Below are 15,831 nucleotides of genomic sequence, written 5' to 3' on the forward strand. Positions count from 1 at the left end.
GGGATCGAACCGGGGACCTTGAGGAAACACAGACAAGCTGGTTTTGCATTGAATCACTTCAATCTCACGCGCTCCCAATTGCGCCATCCCGACATTCTTGAATTGGCCAAGAACATGACTTACTTATCCCATTACTGCCTTTGTATTTACTCTTGAGACTGTATCCGCTACATTCGCTCCCTCCCCTGTCGTGCTTGCTTCCTCAAACCGCTTAGCCTCGCCTGTGATTCCTCTCTATTCCTGCCTGATTCAATAATAACCGTCCACCTTTTAAAGCTCAAAGTCCACAGGACGGTTGTGTATGCCGCCCTGCTAATGCGAGGCCTATCACCAACCGCCGGAACTGCTCATACTTTGGAGAACTCGTTCTCGTTGGTGTTTAGTGGGTACTGCGTAGTTGGTATCGCTCTGGCGAAAAGGGAGACAGGGCGGTTTGGGCGGCTTTATATCGGACGTACTTGCAGCATGATTTTTGATCGAGCACGCTCAGTTGCTACGCTTCGAAACACGCCAAGAACCCTGCTCTCCTCCTGCACTAGCCTAAAAGCAACTAAAATGCTACATCACACATCCTGGTGGACAAATCGTCTGTTGGACCACCCACCATCCTTGGCGGGAAATGCCTTTTAAGCCGGTCGTGCGTGGACTTTTGTGGAATTGAGGTAATCGCAGCGCTGGTGCGGCTGATACACCGCTGGCATGTGGAGTTCTCACTTTGAGGCTGACTGGACGGCGGAGCTTGCACAAACTCTGCCTGTGGTGGTGCAACTATGTGTGGATCCGGCAGTTGACGTGTCCATCATGCATAATGGTAGGAAAAAGAGAACGTACGGATCAAGACGACTGAGTCAGCACAGGTATATGTCAAGTGATAGTACAAAAACGGACAACAGAAGTTGAAACAGTGGGATACAAGGGCAAGCGAAAAAGCATCCGCGACCCTCCGCAAAGCGAGAGCCGTGGACCGAGAGAAGCGGGGGAGGAAAGGCAAAAGTTGATGGCGGGGAGCAACGCAAGTGGAGAGACGAAGCAGAGGAGAACCGTAGACCGGGAACCGGGAACCGGGCCAAGGGTCCAAGTGTGGAAATGTCGGCTTATATCATAGCCTAAGCGCCTCAATGTCGTCATCGACCCCTGTTGACAGCTCGGGGCTGGCGGCAAACACGTTGCCATCGACGCCACCGTTGCTGCTCTGGTAGCCCACCATTGACCCTCGTCGAGAGCCTACAAGTGCGCATCCGCTGCTGCTGGCGGCTGATGATGATACAGACCCGCTGCGGCTCAGAGACGAATGGGGAAGAAGCGTCGCGCTGACGGGTATGTTGTCCAGGTTGTGCACGCGCGCGTGCTGGTTGAGGTTGTCATGTCGGGAAAAGTTCTTGCCACAGCCGGGGAATGGGCAGGTGTAGGCTGTATGCAGAAGGAGATCATGTCAGCATTCCAATTGCTACCTCCTTACGCCACAGAAGATGTTGATTTACTCACGCTTATCGTCCGTATGGATACTGCGGACATGTCGCTTGAGGTGCTCACTGCGCTTGAAGCATTTGCCACAGCCGGGTACCTTGCACGTGTACACCTTGCCGCTTTTTCCGAGGTTGTTCATCTCGTCCGGATTGTTCGGTACGCGCCGGCCGCGCGAGCGCTTCGTGATAATACCCGTCACAGGATCGGTGAATTGCGATAGGCCTGAGGACGAGACGCTAGACGCGCTCGTGCCGCTGATACCCGAGTGCGCGCTGAGCGCAGGGGACGTCGGCGGTGCGAGGGAAGATGTGAGGACGAGGCTAGGGCTGTCGGTGAAGTGCCGCTGCATTGGCAGCGGACTGCCCGAGGCTACAAGCTCGATCGTGCGCGAGTACGGCGAGGCGCTGTGCGCAGAGATGTTCGACGCTCGCCTCATTGGTCCCAGGCTCGAGCCTGGTCGCTGCGGCGCGTGGAATCCGTGGCTGAGCGGAGAAGGCGACGGCGGAGCATAGTTGGGGTTCGGCAGCGAGCTTGACAGCACCGACACGCTCGCCGACGCTGGTGATCCACTGCGGTAGATGCCCTCGGTCGCGTACAGGCTGACCGGGCTGCGAACGATGGCGGACGGCATGTTGAGATACAGCAGCTGCGTGTTTTGTGCGTGCGGGAATGTCGGCGAAGGAAGTGGAATGTTGTGCACGGAGGGTGAGGACCTGCCACTGCCGCTGCTGTTGCTCCTACTACTACTGCTCGCCTGCTGCATGTCGACGAGCGCAGGTGAGTGGTCGCCCGCTGGACTCGCACTGACCGGTGCAATATCGGCAGGGTTGCAGGAGAGCGTGTCATAGACTGACAGAGAGCCGGAGCGCGACAGGTTCTGGTTGCTTGCATGCACTTGCCCTTGACCGATTCCAAACAAACCAAGGCCTGCGCGGCCCTTCTCTGCTGCCATCTCGCCATGCACGTCTACGTGCAGGTTGGTCAAGTGCTGACTGAACAGGCTCTCCGGGTCGCCGAGAATGCTCTGCCGGTTCGCATTATTCACTGGCACGTTTCTCCGAGCCCTGAGCGTGGCATCGTTCACCTCCCGTGAAAGGACCACCGTGCTGTTGCCGATATGGCCTGCAAGACACATTGAAGGCTTTTGCTGCTTTTGCTCCTGCTGCTGATCGAAGTCAAAGACAGAGGCAGGGGTACATGGCGAACCGGGTGAGCTCTCGGGTGAGCTGCCCGTCGAGATGGAAAGATGGGATGACAAGCTGCTCTGCGTGCCAAAGACTGAGGACGACTGTTCTCCGGTGGTGCGACGGAAGAGCGACGGACGCTGCGGTGTAGTGTACGAAGCTGCCCTTAGCGTCAACGCTTGCGCCGAGTCCACGGCACGGTCGAGCTCGTTTGCAAACTCTACAGCTTCGGAGTCGGCGATAAAGTCAGACAGGTCAAATACTTCATCGCGGCTCTTTCCAGAGACGAGTTCGGGCATGGTGGCAATGGTCGAAGTGGAGTCGGACACAGAGACATTGCTGTTGCTATAACGCTGGTAGTGTTGTGCGCCAGAGTAGTGTTCACGGTCGAGGTCCTCGGACCCGTCGACTTCAGATGTAGTTGTGGATGGTGCAGAGGACGCGATAGAGGATGCGAACGAGAGCCGTTGCAGGGCTCGCTTCCGGAGCGGCATGAGCATCGCTTCGGGTGTATGTGCACCGTCAGCGGCACCGGCGCCAGTATGCGAACGACCGCCGTGGCCAAAGACGTCTTGGTGCCGACGGTCCAGTTCTGCGGCAAAAGCATGCGCTGCGTCACCCATAGAGCTGTAACTTGAGATCGGCTGTCCCGTGATTGGGTCGGTCGTATTCGGTGTCGCTGCGCTCAGTCCGGGCGAACAGTTGGTCACCGTCAGCTCGTACAGCGGCGAGATGCCCGTCGGGTGCTGAAAGGAAAACGTCTCAAAGTAAGAGTCTTCCATGGTGTGCTGTGTCGTGAATATATCGTAGGCGAAGTTAGACCTTTTGTAGGGTGAGAAAGGGTCGTCGCGCTGATACAGTGTCGTGATTCAGTCGTGGATACCGTCGTGTCGTAAACGCTTCGTTGGATGGTATTCGTTGCTGGTTCGTGCTGTGCAAGAAGGTCGTCACTGCGAGAGGCGACAAAGACGAAGGTATCAGCTACGACCTTTTGATCATGGTGGTAGAGAGGAAGGTAACAATGCAGCCATATGAAAGGCTATCGTCGTGGCCATCAGCCATAAGACTCGAGCACCATAAGCAGGATTGGGTCTCCAAGCAGGTCTGTTACTTCGCTCCACCAGATTGGAGTGGTAAGCATCTCACATCCTTCTAGAACACCGCTGACACGCTGACAGTTAACCGCCGTCTGTCAGTAGCAAGAGCCAGGTCAAGCATGTATCGCGACAGACTGGCTGCACGCCTGCACGCCTCGTCCTCACCGCAGATACAGGCACATCCAGGACCGTTATCACCTGTCCTCGGCGTAGCATAGCCCGGCGGCCAAAGCCCAAGTACAACAGCTGGCGCTTAAACGGGAAGTTACCGAGCTGTTGGAGGCGTCCAGGACTGGAGACGGCTGCGCCTGGTATGCGGAGCGGCGCAAGGCCTGCAAGACCAAGCCACGGCAAGCACCCCGCAATCCGTCACATGCTCTCCACCCATTGATTGACAGATGTGATGAACGATCCCCGATGCCTGCCTGTAGCTGTAGCGCTTGGAGGCCCCATTGCCAGAAGGATGTGGCCCTCTGTGCACGTATCTCTTGGCAGGCAGGTGGTGCTATACTGTGCTGTGCTGTGGCGCACGCGGAACAACAGCTTGGGCCATCGGATAGAGCGGGTGACTGCGATGGCATTTTACGACCAACGGCCTCCGCATTCTCTCTGCATCGAGCTCGGGCCAAGTTTGCTCAATTGCGACCCTGGTCCTCCATCTCCATGGTCCAAACTCCCAACGATCTGACATTCTGACTATCGCATCGACGATGAAGAGGATGGAGCACCAAAAGTGGATCGCGCGCCACGCCTACGTATGGGGGTATGGATGCGCCAAAGCACGCACCCACGCATCCACCTGTGGTCTGCTACGAGACACCGCGCGCCGCTAGCAGCGGTTGGCCATCGAAGCCTCTGTCACACCGTCGCCAGGTGCCCACCCACGCTTACAAGCTCAAGGCCGTGAACGTGGTGACAAGCAAATTGGCGGTCTATTGAGCGTGCAATAGGCGCGCGTAGGCAGGCCGGGCTATGCTAAGCGCAACGGTCGAGGATCGAGCGATTGCGCTTGCTGCTGCTGCGCCGCCCGCCCGCCCGCCCGCGCCTGGTTTTTTCCCCGTCCGCCGTGCCGCCCACAGCAGGATCCTCGGGCACGGAATGCTGCTGCCACTCAGAGATAGTACTCACCAAGTTCGTCATAAGGGTCAAGGAAGAAGCGGGGATTCGCCTCTCGCAGGCTTCCTGCGAGGAGGGGATGGAAATGATGGCGAGGATGAGGATGGTAGGAGAGACGAGGTAGAAGGACAATTGGAAAAAGACCAGAAAAGTGGAAATGCTGCAGGAGGCGACTCGCTAGTGGGACTTATGAGGCAAAGACGAGCAAATCCAACTCAAAACGCAGATATATGCAGAGAATATCCCTGGGGGCTTACAGACGGCGCTCCAGCTATGTCAGTGCGGGCCAGGTGACCACATTCTGTGGGTGCTGTTGCACAGCTTGCCTGGTCCCGTCAGCCGGCTCTCTGAAAAAGTCAGCTAATATGGAGAATACCCGGGTGCAGGCTGGGCACAAGAGGTCCCCACACAGGCCCAGCGCTGCACTCCACAAGAGACGGACGGACCGTGCACACCAACAAAGCAGACCACAGCCCCCCCCCAGACGACAGACGCAGTGGGAAAGAGGTGGCGAACGGGCAAGGGACCCTTTTGCTAACTTCTGGGGTCTCTTGCACTGCGGTCACCCGAGGCAGCCACAGTCCGAATACGACAGAGAATTGGAGCAAACAGTCTGAGGCCGAGCCTGCTCGCGGATCTCCGCCGTATCAATGAACTTTAGCATGCTCTCCTCGATCTCATCAGTGGTACTGCACGCGAGTCTCATTGCAGCTATATATATATATGTATCGTATGCACGTTCGGAAAGCATGAGGGAATGTGCAGCACTTGCAATGCTTGTCGGTCTAACAGGACAGGTCGGGAGCGCAACGCTCACGCTCAAAAGTCGAAAACTCAAAGCGATCCGGGACTGGTGGTGGACATGGTCGGGAACTCTTCCTGAGATTGGGTCAGGAGCACAGTCAAACTGTGGGATGTGGCGTGCGGCTGGGCACAAATGTGAGCATCAAGACAAAATACCGCCAGAAGGCTAAGATGAAGCGATCAGAGTCCAGGCGTGCAAAACAGAGATGTACCGCAGCAAAGCCTCAATGATGGAGGCACCCTGCGATCCTCTCAAGTTTTGGTCAAGACTTGAGGAATCTCTCATGGGGGAAGGTGAATTTTCCAACTTGAATCTCAATCGAGATAATACCGATGTGAGCCACACAGTGCTCAAGACGTGATACGCATCAACCCTTGATGGGCACGACTCTCGTAGTTTGTGCATATCTCATACACGGTAGCTCTCGAGTGTCGCCGTGTCAACCATTTATCTCGGCATTGATTTGCTCTTCTGAGCCCTGAGCGACTTCATTTCTTGCACCCGCTGGGAACCGCGCGGGGCGCGAGCATTCACACCTTCGTGCAAAGCATTATTTCGTCAAACTGCGATGAGCAGAGCAGGTCGAGAGAAGGTGTGAAAACGGGGCCTTCATCACTGCTTGTGCTTGTCGGTACCTCTCCAACGTCTATGGGTTTCCTAGAATGGGTGACGATTACACCGCCATTATGTAGCCTGGCTGCTGGTAACGCCGTGGAAGACACAACTCGCTCTCTCTCTCTCACCTTCACCGAGCGAGAAATTGACCAGGGCTGCAGAACCTCCTGCCCGTGTATTCTTCGATCCTGGGCAACGCGACCCCGCGACAACAATGTGCGCATAACCCTGCAAAGTACAAAAGCCCATGTGAGCCCTATTACTCTGTGAGGACTTATGAAGCTGGAGAGGCAAAGGCACAAAAGGGAGCGGCGAACACGCGAAAGTACTGGTGCTAAAGTGCTCCCGGAGGAAGAATGCATCCCGACGATATTTTGCTGCCATAGCCCGTAAGGCCAGCCTCCCAGCATTACCAGTCACGCTGGCCGGCTGGCTCGAGCTAGTTTTTTCATCGAGGCACTGGCAGCCCAGTGGTATATTATAATATTGTTTCAAGGATATGGCTCTTCTTCGTTCGGTTGGATGTGCTCAGGATTTACTCTGCACTCGCGCTCTACACAGCATTGAGTCGTCGACCATGTAAGGCTTAAGGCCGAGTTAGGTCTGTAAAGCCGATGCGTAGTGGACAGTGCAATCAGACCAACAAGCCTTTCCGCAGAGCACACCACACATATCTACCAAGCGGACGTTCTTCAGCGCTCCGACTGCCGAGCATGGCGTATGCCTTGACCGAATTCTGCAGAAGCCTTGAAATGTGTAGGTATGTATATGCCGACATCTGCAGACATACCAAAGTTTAGTGGGTCGCCGGTAGGCAAGGGCATAGACCTCTTAAAGAGAGCAGCAGACTGGCAGTGGATGAGGTGGCAAGTCCTAGTGTGGGCGGATCGATGATACACAGTGCATGATGCAACGTGTGCCTGCTGTCACTTCAATCTCGACATCCTTCCTTGTGAGCCACCTCACTGTACTGTATGTGCATCTCGTAGATTCCATCATGGCCACAGCGGGATAACAACGTGCATGTGAGTGATCGCAAGTGCGGTTGATTGCCTGGTACTTCCCAGACACGTGGCGAGCAGCGACTCGATGTGCACTGTACAAGATTTGCAGGATAGATAAGAGGTGGATGAGCGTCGTGGTCTGCACATAGGTACCGTAGTAACGCACTGATACCCGTGCCCAGAGCCGCGAGGTGGAGTTGCCAGGTACACTGATGGCATGCGCTGCAGGTATGCTGCTGCCAGTGCAAGTACCTGAAAGGCCCGGCGGCTAGCGATCGCGTGCCTTGGAAGAACAGGGACAGAAGGATGCAGCAAGGAAAACAAGGACAGGGTTGAACGGAGGTTGCAAAAGTGACAGATAATTTCTATCGACGAATGCCAAAAGAGAAGAAAGAAAAGTTGTACGGTGCGTGCGCAGCGCAAGAAACAACCATCAAAGAGGCGTAGCGCCGTCCCATCTGCAACGTAGAGGCGCACATGCGTTAACGTCAGCGATATATAAGATCCCTGGTCTGTAGGACGCGAAAAGGGAGAGGCAAGGAGGCACTCACCGAACGAGCTCATCGTAGCGCTCTATCACCTCGTCGATCTCCCAGCGCCCGCCAGGCCCGCCAGAGCCGTACTTCATGGAGAGGAGCGTGCCGACCTCTTCGCAGGCGCGGAGAACGTCATCGATGTCCTTTTTGGTGTGTGCGGCGCTGACGCAGAAGCGCACACGCGATGACAAGATCGGCGTCGCGGGGAACGCGACGACGACAACTGCGATCGGTGGGCGCGACAGGACGCTCCTACTCGCCGTCGACGCAGGGTCGTTTATCTCGTCCATGCGCCTCTTCTCATCGTCGGTCATCGCGTGCTCCTGGATGATGTGCGCGCGCCGCTGCGTCGGGGATAGAGTACGGGTGCGCTCGAGCATCATGCGCGAGAACATGCTCATCTTCGCCGGCAAGTAGATCAGCAGCGGCACGATCGGGCTGTCCCGACTACCCCAAACGAGGAAGCCGAGCTTGCGCAGACCGGAAGAGAGGTAGCGCGCGTTGAACGCGAGCCGCCGCAGACGCTCCTGGCCTTCGGACCCGTCGAGCATTCGCGGCGGCAGCTGCATCCAGCTCGGCAGCAGCGCGTGCTCACTCGGGTTGCGGCCGACGCCCATGATGCTCGCCATACTCGCCATGATCTGCGTCAGCACGGGTGGGCTGAGAGTCTCGCCGTAGACGTTTGCGTGGTTCATCAGACGCACGCGGTCGATCGTCGCCTTGTCGCCCGCAATGTAGCCGCCTGCAGCGCCGAACGACTTGGTGAGAGTACCCATCAGAATGTTGACCGAGCGTGGGTTAACGCCAAAGTAGTCACACACGCCACGCCCGTTCGGCCCGATCGCACCGATCGAATGTGCTTCATCTACGTAGAGATAAAACTAAAAAAAAAGGTCGCGTCAGTGAGTTGCACACTTGTACGCCTGCAAAGCAATGCTGTCGAGAGAGAAGAAAACACACCTTGTATTTCTCCTTCAAGCGCAAGAGCTCGGGCAAGTTGACCAGCGTACCCTCCATTGAGTAGAGACCCTCGACGATGAGCACGATCTTCTTCCACGGGCGGTGCGTGCGGGGCATTCCCTGGCTAATGCACTCGCGCAGGAGGGCCTCGAGCTTGCGCATGTCGTTGTGCTTGTACTGGCGGATGTGTGCGCCAGAGAGACGGGAGCCGAAGCGGATGCTTGAGTGGTTGTACTCATCCGAGATGATCAGCGTACCCGGGCCGGTGATGGCTGGAATGGTGGTCGAGTTCGTCGCGAAGCCCATGCTGACTATGACAGCATCTTCGTGCCCGACGAAGCGCGCGACAAGTTTCTCAGTCTGCTGCTGCAGGTCCAAGTGGCCAGCGCCAAGGCGGCTGCCGAAGCTGCTGACGCCGTAAATGCGCAAGCACTCTTTGACCGCGTCCGAGCAGCCCCCGTGCGATTGGGCAAAGCCGAGGTAGTTGTACGCGCTCACGTTGAGCGCGCGTGTCTGCTTTCCCGTGAAGGAGAAGCTATCGTGGTAGTCGGCGGAGACTCGGTCGAGCAGCAAGACGGTTCGACCGCAGACGCCCGTCACAGGCCGAGAGAAGCAGTCGTCCATCCTCTTCTTCAATCGTCGAGTGTAGAACGAGTCGAAGTCCGAATTGAGGGGTGCGTAGCCGTTGGACTCCATCAGGTGGATGTACGACTGAGGGAGGAACTTGCGGCCGATGAAATCGCGCATGTGGCCAAAGCAGATGAGAACCAGGTATGAGAGGTAGGTCATCAGGACTATCACGTAAGATGGCTCCTCTTCGTGGGGCTGTGGCAGGGACGTGCCTGAGTGATGCTGTGAGACATAGCGGTAGCGCTGGTCAGCACAGAAGCCAAACTCAGAATGCAGCAGAGCAGTTCCATCGGCGCTGCTGTCGTGAGAAGACGAAGGGGTTATGTTCATCGATGCGGCGGCAGCGACAAGGCTCTTGTCCTTGAGCATGGCCTCATGACCCCCGAATCTGCCTTGCTGCATCGCTGCGACCGCTGCGGCAGCCTTGGCATTGTGCGCTTCCTGAACGCTCTCCAGCGACTCGATTGAAGGCGAGGTGGAGCCGGTCGTCAGGCTCGGTGGCTGACTCTCATTCTCTGGTGAAGACTCGCCGCTACCATTTCCCCACGACTCGTGCTCATCCGAAGCAACAGCTACCATGCTGGGCTGGTTTGGTACCTGCTGAATGCTGCTACTGTACTTGCTGTCGGGCGTCGAGATGGATATGGTAGGGACAGAGCGGCTAAGCAGTGACGGCGGCGTGTCCGGTGTGCCAGCCTTCTCGGCATGCGTCTGGCCTGCCGGAACCTTGGTCGGCGTCGTGGGCGTGCTGGAGCCTGACGGGGAGGACTTGCCGCTCGACCCGAGCAGGGAAGAGCGCGGCGATTTGCGTGACCCGAAGAGCGATGGCATCGGGGACAGCTAGCCGCAAGTGCGAGCGCGAGCGCGCTGGCAGTCCTTCGACGCGATGAGGCGACGAGCGAGACGAGCCAGGAGTCGAAGGCGCGGAGGTGGTTTCGCAGCCCGAAGATGTACACACACTTATCGAGCAGCACGACGCGATTGAGCACGAGTAGCTTGCGTGTGTGGCAATGATGGAAATGCCTTCTCGATAGTCTTATGAAAAAGTGCGGCCGGCTGGAGCCTGGATGAGCGAGAGATGGACTCTCGCTCTCCTCGCGCGGAGCGGCCGTTCGGTATCGAGCGGTCGCGAGCAATGCGCCGCTCTGCCACTCATTCGGAATATTCTACTGTTTTTTATGGTGACACAGTGAGTGGGCATGCCCTTTCTTTCTTTCCCTCGCCTCATCTTTCTTTTTGCCAAGGCTGGTCCCCCGCCCCCACAAGAGCCCAATCCAAAAGAACTGACCGCCAATTCTGCAGACCCTCCCGTGTGCGCGAGTATGTACTTGGGTACCTGCCCGGGACACCACAGCATAGAAACATGATTGCACGAGCAGGAAGGGCAAGTTCTCGCTTTCTCTACATGACATCACCTTTCCAACAAGATGAGGGAGGGAGGTTGGATGCATCTTCCAGAGCATGTTCGGTTCAACGAACCCGGCTTCGTTCCCCGCAAATATAAGCAAGTTCGGATTAATGGGCGAATCCCGGAACGAAAATAAGCCAAAAACACGTCCAACCTGGATCCAGATTCAATTCGCGGAATTGAAGTGGCGACAGATTCCATTTTCGGGAACGCGGATCCACTTCCAATTTTGACTTGCAAAAAGTTACAATTCGTGGGAAATCGAAAGTGAAACCCTGGGACTCGGGACTCGATTAGCACATCTCATCGTTTTCACCTCCTCATTGCTCTTCTCCCCCTCGGCCTATACAACGGAAAAGACCCGCAGCTTTTCGAAAACTAAGCCAGATCCCAAAACGAGGAAATTGAATGCAGGATTCCTGTTTGGTAGCATCTTTCTTTTTATTGAACACAGATTCGGATACACGTTTCACCTGAATTCAAGATGGAGGACGGATTCTGGCTGAACTTCTACCGAACACCCTTTCAACTTCTCCATCTTTTGCGATCAGCGCTTTTGCACTTTTCGAATGCGCACGCCACTAAGCCCGACGACACTGGTGTGGTGGCTGACCCAGGAGGGGAGGAAAGAAAGAAAGAAATGAGGTGAGGTGAGCTCGTTCCGCCCGGCGCTAGCGACCGGAAGCTTTGTTCCGGGCGGGACTCATCTCCAGAGATGCAGGAGATACGCGATGAGCGGCTAGAGTGACTGTAATTATAGGTATTGCGGCCTGATTCATCGTCATCTGTGTCCGCCTCACGGCGTCAGCCTCCCTGCTCCTCGCTCTTCCAGCCTCGCGAGTATAGTGTGAGTGTGCTTCATCACAACCCCTCATCTGGATCCTAACAGGGCGCCTGGATGACTGCACAGGGCGTGCGTCGGTAGCTGTTATACCAGCTACCTTTGGACGAAGCGGCACGGTTTGGTGGGGTCCCAACGTCCAAGGTGCAGGATGCACACTTCTTGGGTGGCCCAGCCCGCCTGCCAAGCAGAACCCACCGAGTTGCTGTGAGGTTGGAAAGACAGACACGAATGCCTGGTCTTCTTTGGCAATGACGACAACAGTGCGTAGTGTATCGGTCATCCTGCAGGGTGCATAAGAAGTCAGTATACACAGGCCAACCTGTCCTTCCTGTTCATCTTTCACAGTTACAGAAAGTCAGCATAACCAAACCGCATTTCGCAGCGTCATGTATGCGATCATGCATTGGACTCTGATGGTTGCTCTACCGCTTCGATCACAGATACACTGAAAAGGTATCACGCGCTTCCACTTGCTCGAACTCCACCTGTCACACCATCGTTTTGGACAGATGTCGAATCAACCTGCTGCGCAGCGTTCTGAAGACGCAGCAGGACCTCTCATCCTGTCGTGGACTTTGTAAATATTATGAAGCAATGTGCAAGCGTGTGCATCAAACATCACAAATGAAAATCAAGAGTCCAGCTCTTGCTAAAGCAGGCCCGCACACATCACCGTCGCCCATGCCTGCTCGCGCTGTACACAATCGAGGCAGCAAGCGCACACACGAACAAGCACACATGGCACATTTGATGCTGAAGCCTAATCGCGATTGCATGGAGAAAGTGTGATTGTATTGTACAGTCGCGGGAGGCAGAGACCGTTCGTCGGCAGACCCACAGCCGCAAGCCGGCTTGTGCATCCGACCGATGCCATGCACTCGCCGCCGCCGCACGACAGCTTCGCAGGCGCTACAGAGGCACGCCCATCACTCGATATGCCTCTGCAGGTGGGCCATCCCTGCCAAGGCAACGCCAAAAGGAAGAGGGTTCCATTTCGCGTTTGATTTTGTTGCATCCTGCCCAAGGACATATTCACCGCTTGACCAGTGCTGCACCACTACCACGACATTTAAGGAGCGTGGAGCAACTCGAGGAACTGCTTGGAGGCAACGTTCCTCTGGCTCTTAGTGTCCTTCTTGAGCTTGCCAGCAGCCCTCTGCTTCTGCTGCCTGACCTCCATCCGCCGGTGAGCCTGGGCGTACGGGTTGAGCCTGTTCATGATCGCCCGGTTGCGCAGCGGGTTCTTCTTCTGGGTGAACGGCCTCTTGGTCTTGTTCGGGCCGGCGGCGCGCACTACAGACTGGATCTCGTCCGAGTTGATGATACGCGTGACGTCGACGTTGCTAATCTTGGCAGTGGGGAGCGTGAAGCCCTTCTTGCCCTCAGAAGGCTTGTCGTGAGTGCCAAAGATGCTGTCAAGCTGCTTGAACGCATCCTCGGTCCAGATGCAGAAGCGACCAATGTGGCCACCAGGGGCAAGCTGGAGCAGGTTAAGGCGGTGAACAGAGGCGAGCTCGACACCGGGAATGTTGCGGAAAGCCTTGACGATGCCCTTGTCCTCGTTGTAGATCACAAGGGGACCACGGCGCTGGGTGTGGCGACGGTTGCGGATCTTGCCAACGCCAGCCCGAATCTTGCGCGAGTTGGACACCTTGATGACATCAGTGTAGGCGTTGAGGCCCTTGAGCAGGGTGACGGCCTCCTTCGTCTTGGTGAATGACTCGGCCTCGGAAGGGATGACGAGTGGGACCTCAGCGATCTCCTCGATGCGGTGACCACGCGCAAGGACCAGCGATGGCACTGCGGTCGCTGCGAGAGCAGACGCCGTAGCGTAACGCTTCTGGTTGCGGTTGGTCTTGACAAACCAGCGCCTCCAGAGTTTGGTCGGTGCAAACATGTGACCTCCACGGACCATGTTACCGAATGCAGCCTGCAGGGAAGGAAGATGTCAACTTGGACTGAAACAGGTGAGCACGTTCGCAATCCCACTCACCTGTCCGGAACGGTGTGTACCACCACCGCCAACACGTGGGATACGTGCAACGGCACGACCGGTACCCCACGACTCGGCACTGGTCTGGTGGCCGGCATTGGTTGCAACGGCGTATGGCTGCCTCTTGTTCTTGGCCATGTTCTTGACGGTCAGATGGACAATGTCCGGGCGGATGGGTGCCGTAAGGACAGCAGGCAGAGGGAGCGAAGCTCCGCCGGCGCTGCCGTCGGCACCGCGTACAGTGACGGTCGCACGGGATGCCATTGTCGCAAATCTGCAGGAGAAAAGTCGTCAACTGGTGCTTCATCAGGGAAAAGTTGCGTTGAGGACAAGCTGCTCTTCTTTCCGTCAAGCCTGCCAATCCACTAATCTCCTGCACCAATCACCCTGAACGACGACGTCGTAGTCCCAAACTCGTGTGTGAGCTAGAGTTTCACTGCCTTGCAAATTGCCATCCAGCGCGGATGATTACTGGGCAAGAGTGACTGGCGCCTTCCGGCAACATATTACTGCCACTCTCACGCACAGCTCCTTTGCCGCGCCGGCGTGCTCGTGGTACTGCCATTGCAGCAAGTCCCGCCCACTGCTCATGTTTTCCTCTTCTTTATCTGCTTGCGACTGATCCTGCATGTCCAACCGTCATTGTTACTTCCAACTCAACTGCGCCGCTCACTGTTGCGGATCCTGTTGTGATTCTGATTCTACCCCTGCTGCCACTGCTTCTGCGGTTCCGGCTTCTTTCCAGCTGCCACTACTGCTGACGTCTTGGACGAGGTCGCACACGTACAATGTATACTCACTCTTGATCTTGCTGGCTTGAGGCGAGAACGGGGAGCACAGTGTATTATCACAAGAAGGAAGGATCAATAAGTTGCAGGTTGCAAGGTGCGAGGCGGCACCGACTGCAGGCCCAGTTCGAGGGGCGGGCGGGCGCGGTGGATGTGTGCTATGGTGGGGAGTCGCGCCGAGCTGAGAGCCTGGGCTGAATAATTCCCGCAGCTGAACACTTTCCGCTGCATGTTTGGGTGGCTTCTACGGATGTCCAGACCAACAAACTGCCTGACACTATTTGGCAGACTTCATGATCAACTACTGCGCTCGTAGGGATGGTTAGGCAATTGCTGGGAGATGTGTAAGCCCACATTCCGCAAGACTTATACGACCGCACTCATCAATGCAAGGGGTGACATGATGGAATTGACCTTCTGCTGCAAAGAAAAAACGCAGTGTATATTGCCAGGCGGTACACCATCTTTTGTTAGATAGCGACCCCGCTTGGAACGCTTTATGGCTTCTGCGACTCTGGAAGAGGGCGAGCTGAGCTGCAAGACAGGCAAAGGTGCCTAGGATGGGATGGGCTCTTTCGCTGCCTACTCGTATCTATGCCGCCGCTTCTTCCAATGGGACATTACAATGGCGAGGACATGTTCCGTTTTACCTGGGTTTCATTATTGCGTTTGGGATCACCTGTGTGCAGCACGCCGTATCATATCGTGAACTCCAGATTGCAGGTGGGATGGCACGGCACTTGCGGGTGGCCGTGCCGATGCAGGTGTACCATTCACTTGGCATGTCTGCAGTCCGTCCCGATCCTTGAAGTTGCTGCGCCGAAGGGGTGATGATGGGTCCGCTTCTGTCTGCACTTGCAACCGCTGATGAGGCAACAGCGGATCAGTCTGTACTCGCGGTAGATGCCGACATGTCGAGAATGGCTTGAGAGATTGATGGTACGGAAGACGATCGCTTCTGCTGCGCGCTCGTTCTTTATTACGAACCTGGACTATGGTCCCCGATGCATCCTTTTCTGACCAGCCTTTCGTATGCTATAAATGGTATTATACTACGACGAGCGGTTGCTTGAGGACGCGCAGCTGGCCAACAAGTCGCGTCGCAACTCTCATGGCGAGCGGTGCGCGTCCTCTCTCGTACATGTATGTGCGCCGCGTGGCACTACGAAGCAATGGCGGGACGCGGCAACGTTCAGCGGCACTTGCACGCTTCCAAAATGAACGAGCGAGCCTCTTTGAGTGCCATTTTGAGTACGCGCAGGCGCCCGGCGCATGCGTATGGGAACGAATAGAACATGGTGTAGAATACAATGTGTGATAGATAGTAGGTGCTGGTGGTAGTGTCCTTGCATGCTGCGTTGCTGCTTTTGTGTGTGGGGGGGGG

At 56.3% G+C, this 15,831-nt stretch overlaps 4 protein-coding genes across 4 annotated transcripts; all 4 read right to left on the reverse strand.

Annotated features, from left to right (window-relative positions):
• Window positions 1-1,099: 1,099 nt before the first annotated feature.
• K437DRAFT_230013 (uncharacterized protein) lies at window positions 1,100-1,816 on the reverse strand (the record flags this gene model as incomplete). The annotated part of the gene is made up of 2 exons (XM_013384448.1): window positions 1,100-1,410; window positions 1,486-1,816. The coding sequence occupies 2 exons, from the start codon at window positions 1,814-1,816 to the stop codon at window positions 1,100-1,102; spliced, it is 642 nt and encodes a 213-aa protein (XP_013239902.1).
• Window positions 1,817-6,027: 4,211 nt separating this feature from the next.
• K437DRAFT_64618 (uncharacterized protein) lies at window positions 6,028-6,807 on the reverse strand. Its single transcript, XM_013384449.1, has one exon. It carries the CDS (start codon window positions 6,692-6,694, stop codon window positions 6,200-6,202), a length of 495 nt encoding a protein of 164 aa, XP_013239903.1. The 5' UTR covers window positions 6,695-6,807; the 3' UTR covers window positions 6,028-6,199.
• Window positions 6,808-7,721: 914 nt separating this feature from the next.
• On the reverse strand, window positions 7,722-9,993 carry K437DRAFT_279836 (PLP-dependent transferase; the record flags this gene model as incomplete). Its single annotated transcript, XM_013384450.1, has 3 exons — window positions 7,722-7,746; window positions 7,840-8,705; window positions 8,785-9,993. The coding sequence occupies 3 exons, from the start codon at window positions 9,991-9,993 to the stop codon at window positions 7,722-7,724; spliced, it is 2,100 nt and encodes a 699-aa protein (XP_013239904.1).
• A 2,742-nt stretch (window positions 9,994-12,735) lies between these two features.
• K437DRAFT_230012 (uncharacterized protein) lies at window positions 12,736-13,923 on the reverse strand (the record flags this gene model as incomplete). Its single annotated transcript, XM_013384451.1, has 2 exons — window positions 12,736-13,596; window positions 13,660-13,923. 2 exons carry the CDS (start codon window positions 13,921-13,923, stop codon window positions 12,736-12,738), a joined length of 1,125 nt encoding a protein of 374 aa, XP_013239905.1.
• Between the last annotated feature and the right edge of the window lie 1,908 nt (window positions 13,924-15,831).

Source organism: Tilletiaria anomala, assembly GCF_000711695.1.
Source record: "Tilletiaria anomala UBC 951 chromosome Unknown K437scaffold_188, whole genome shotgun sequence".
NCBI classification, from domain to species: Eukaryota; Fungi; Basidiomycota; class Exobasidiomycetes; order Georgefischeriales; family Tilletiariaceae; genus Tilletiaria; species Tilletiaria anomala.

What these genes read in the sequence shown, in the direction of transcription:
- K437DRAFT_64618 (XM_013384449.1), bottom strand. Translation starts at nt 6,694, where the DNA reads ATGCTGGGAGGCTGGCCTTACGGGCTATGGCAGCAAAATATCGTCGGG.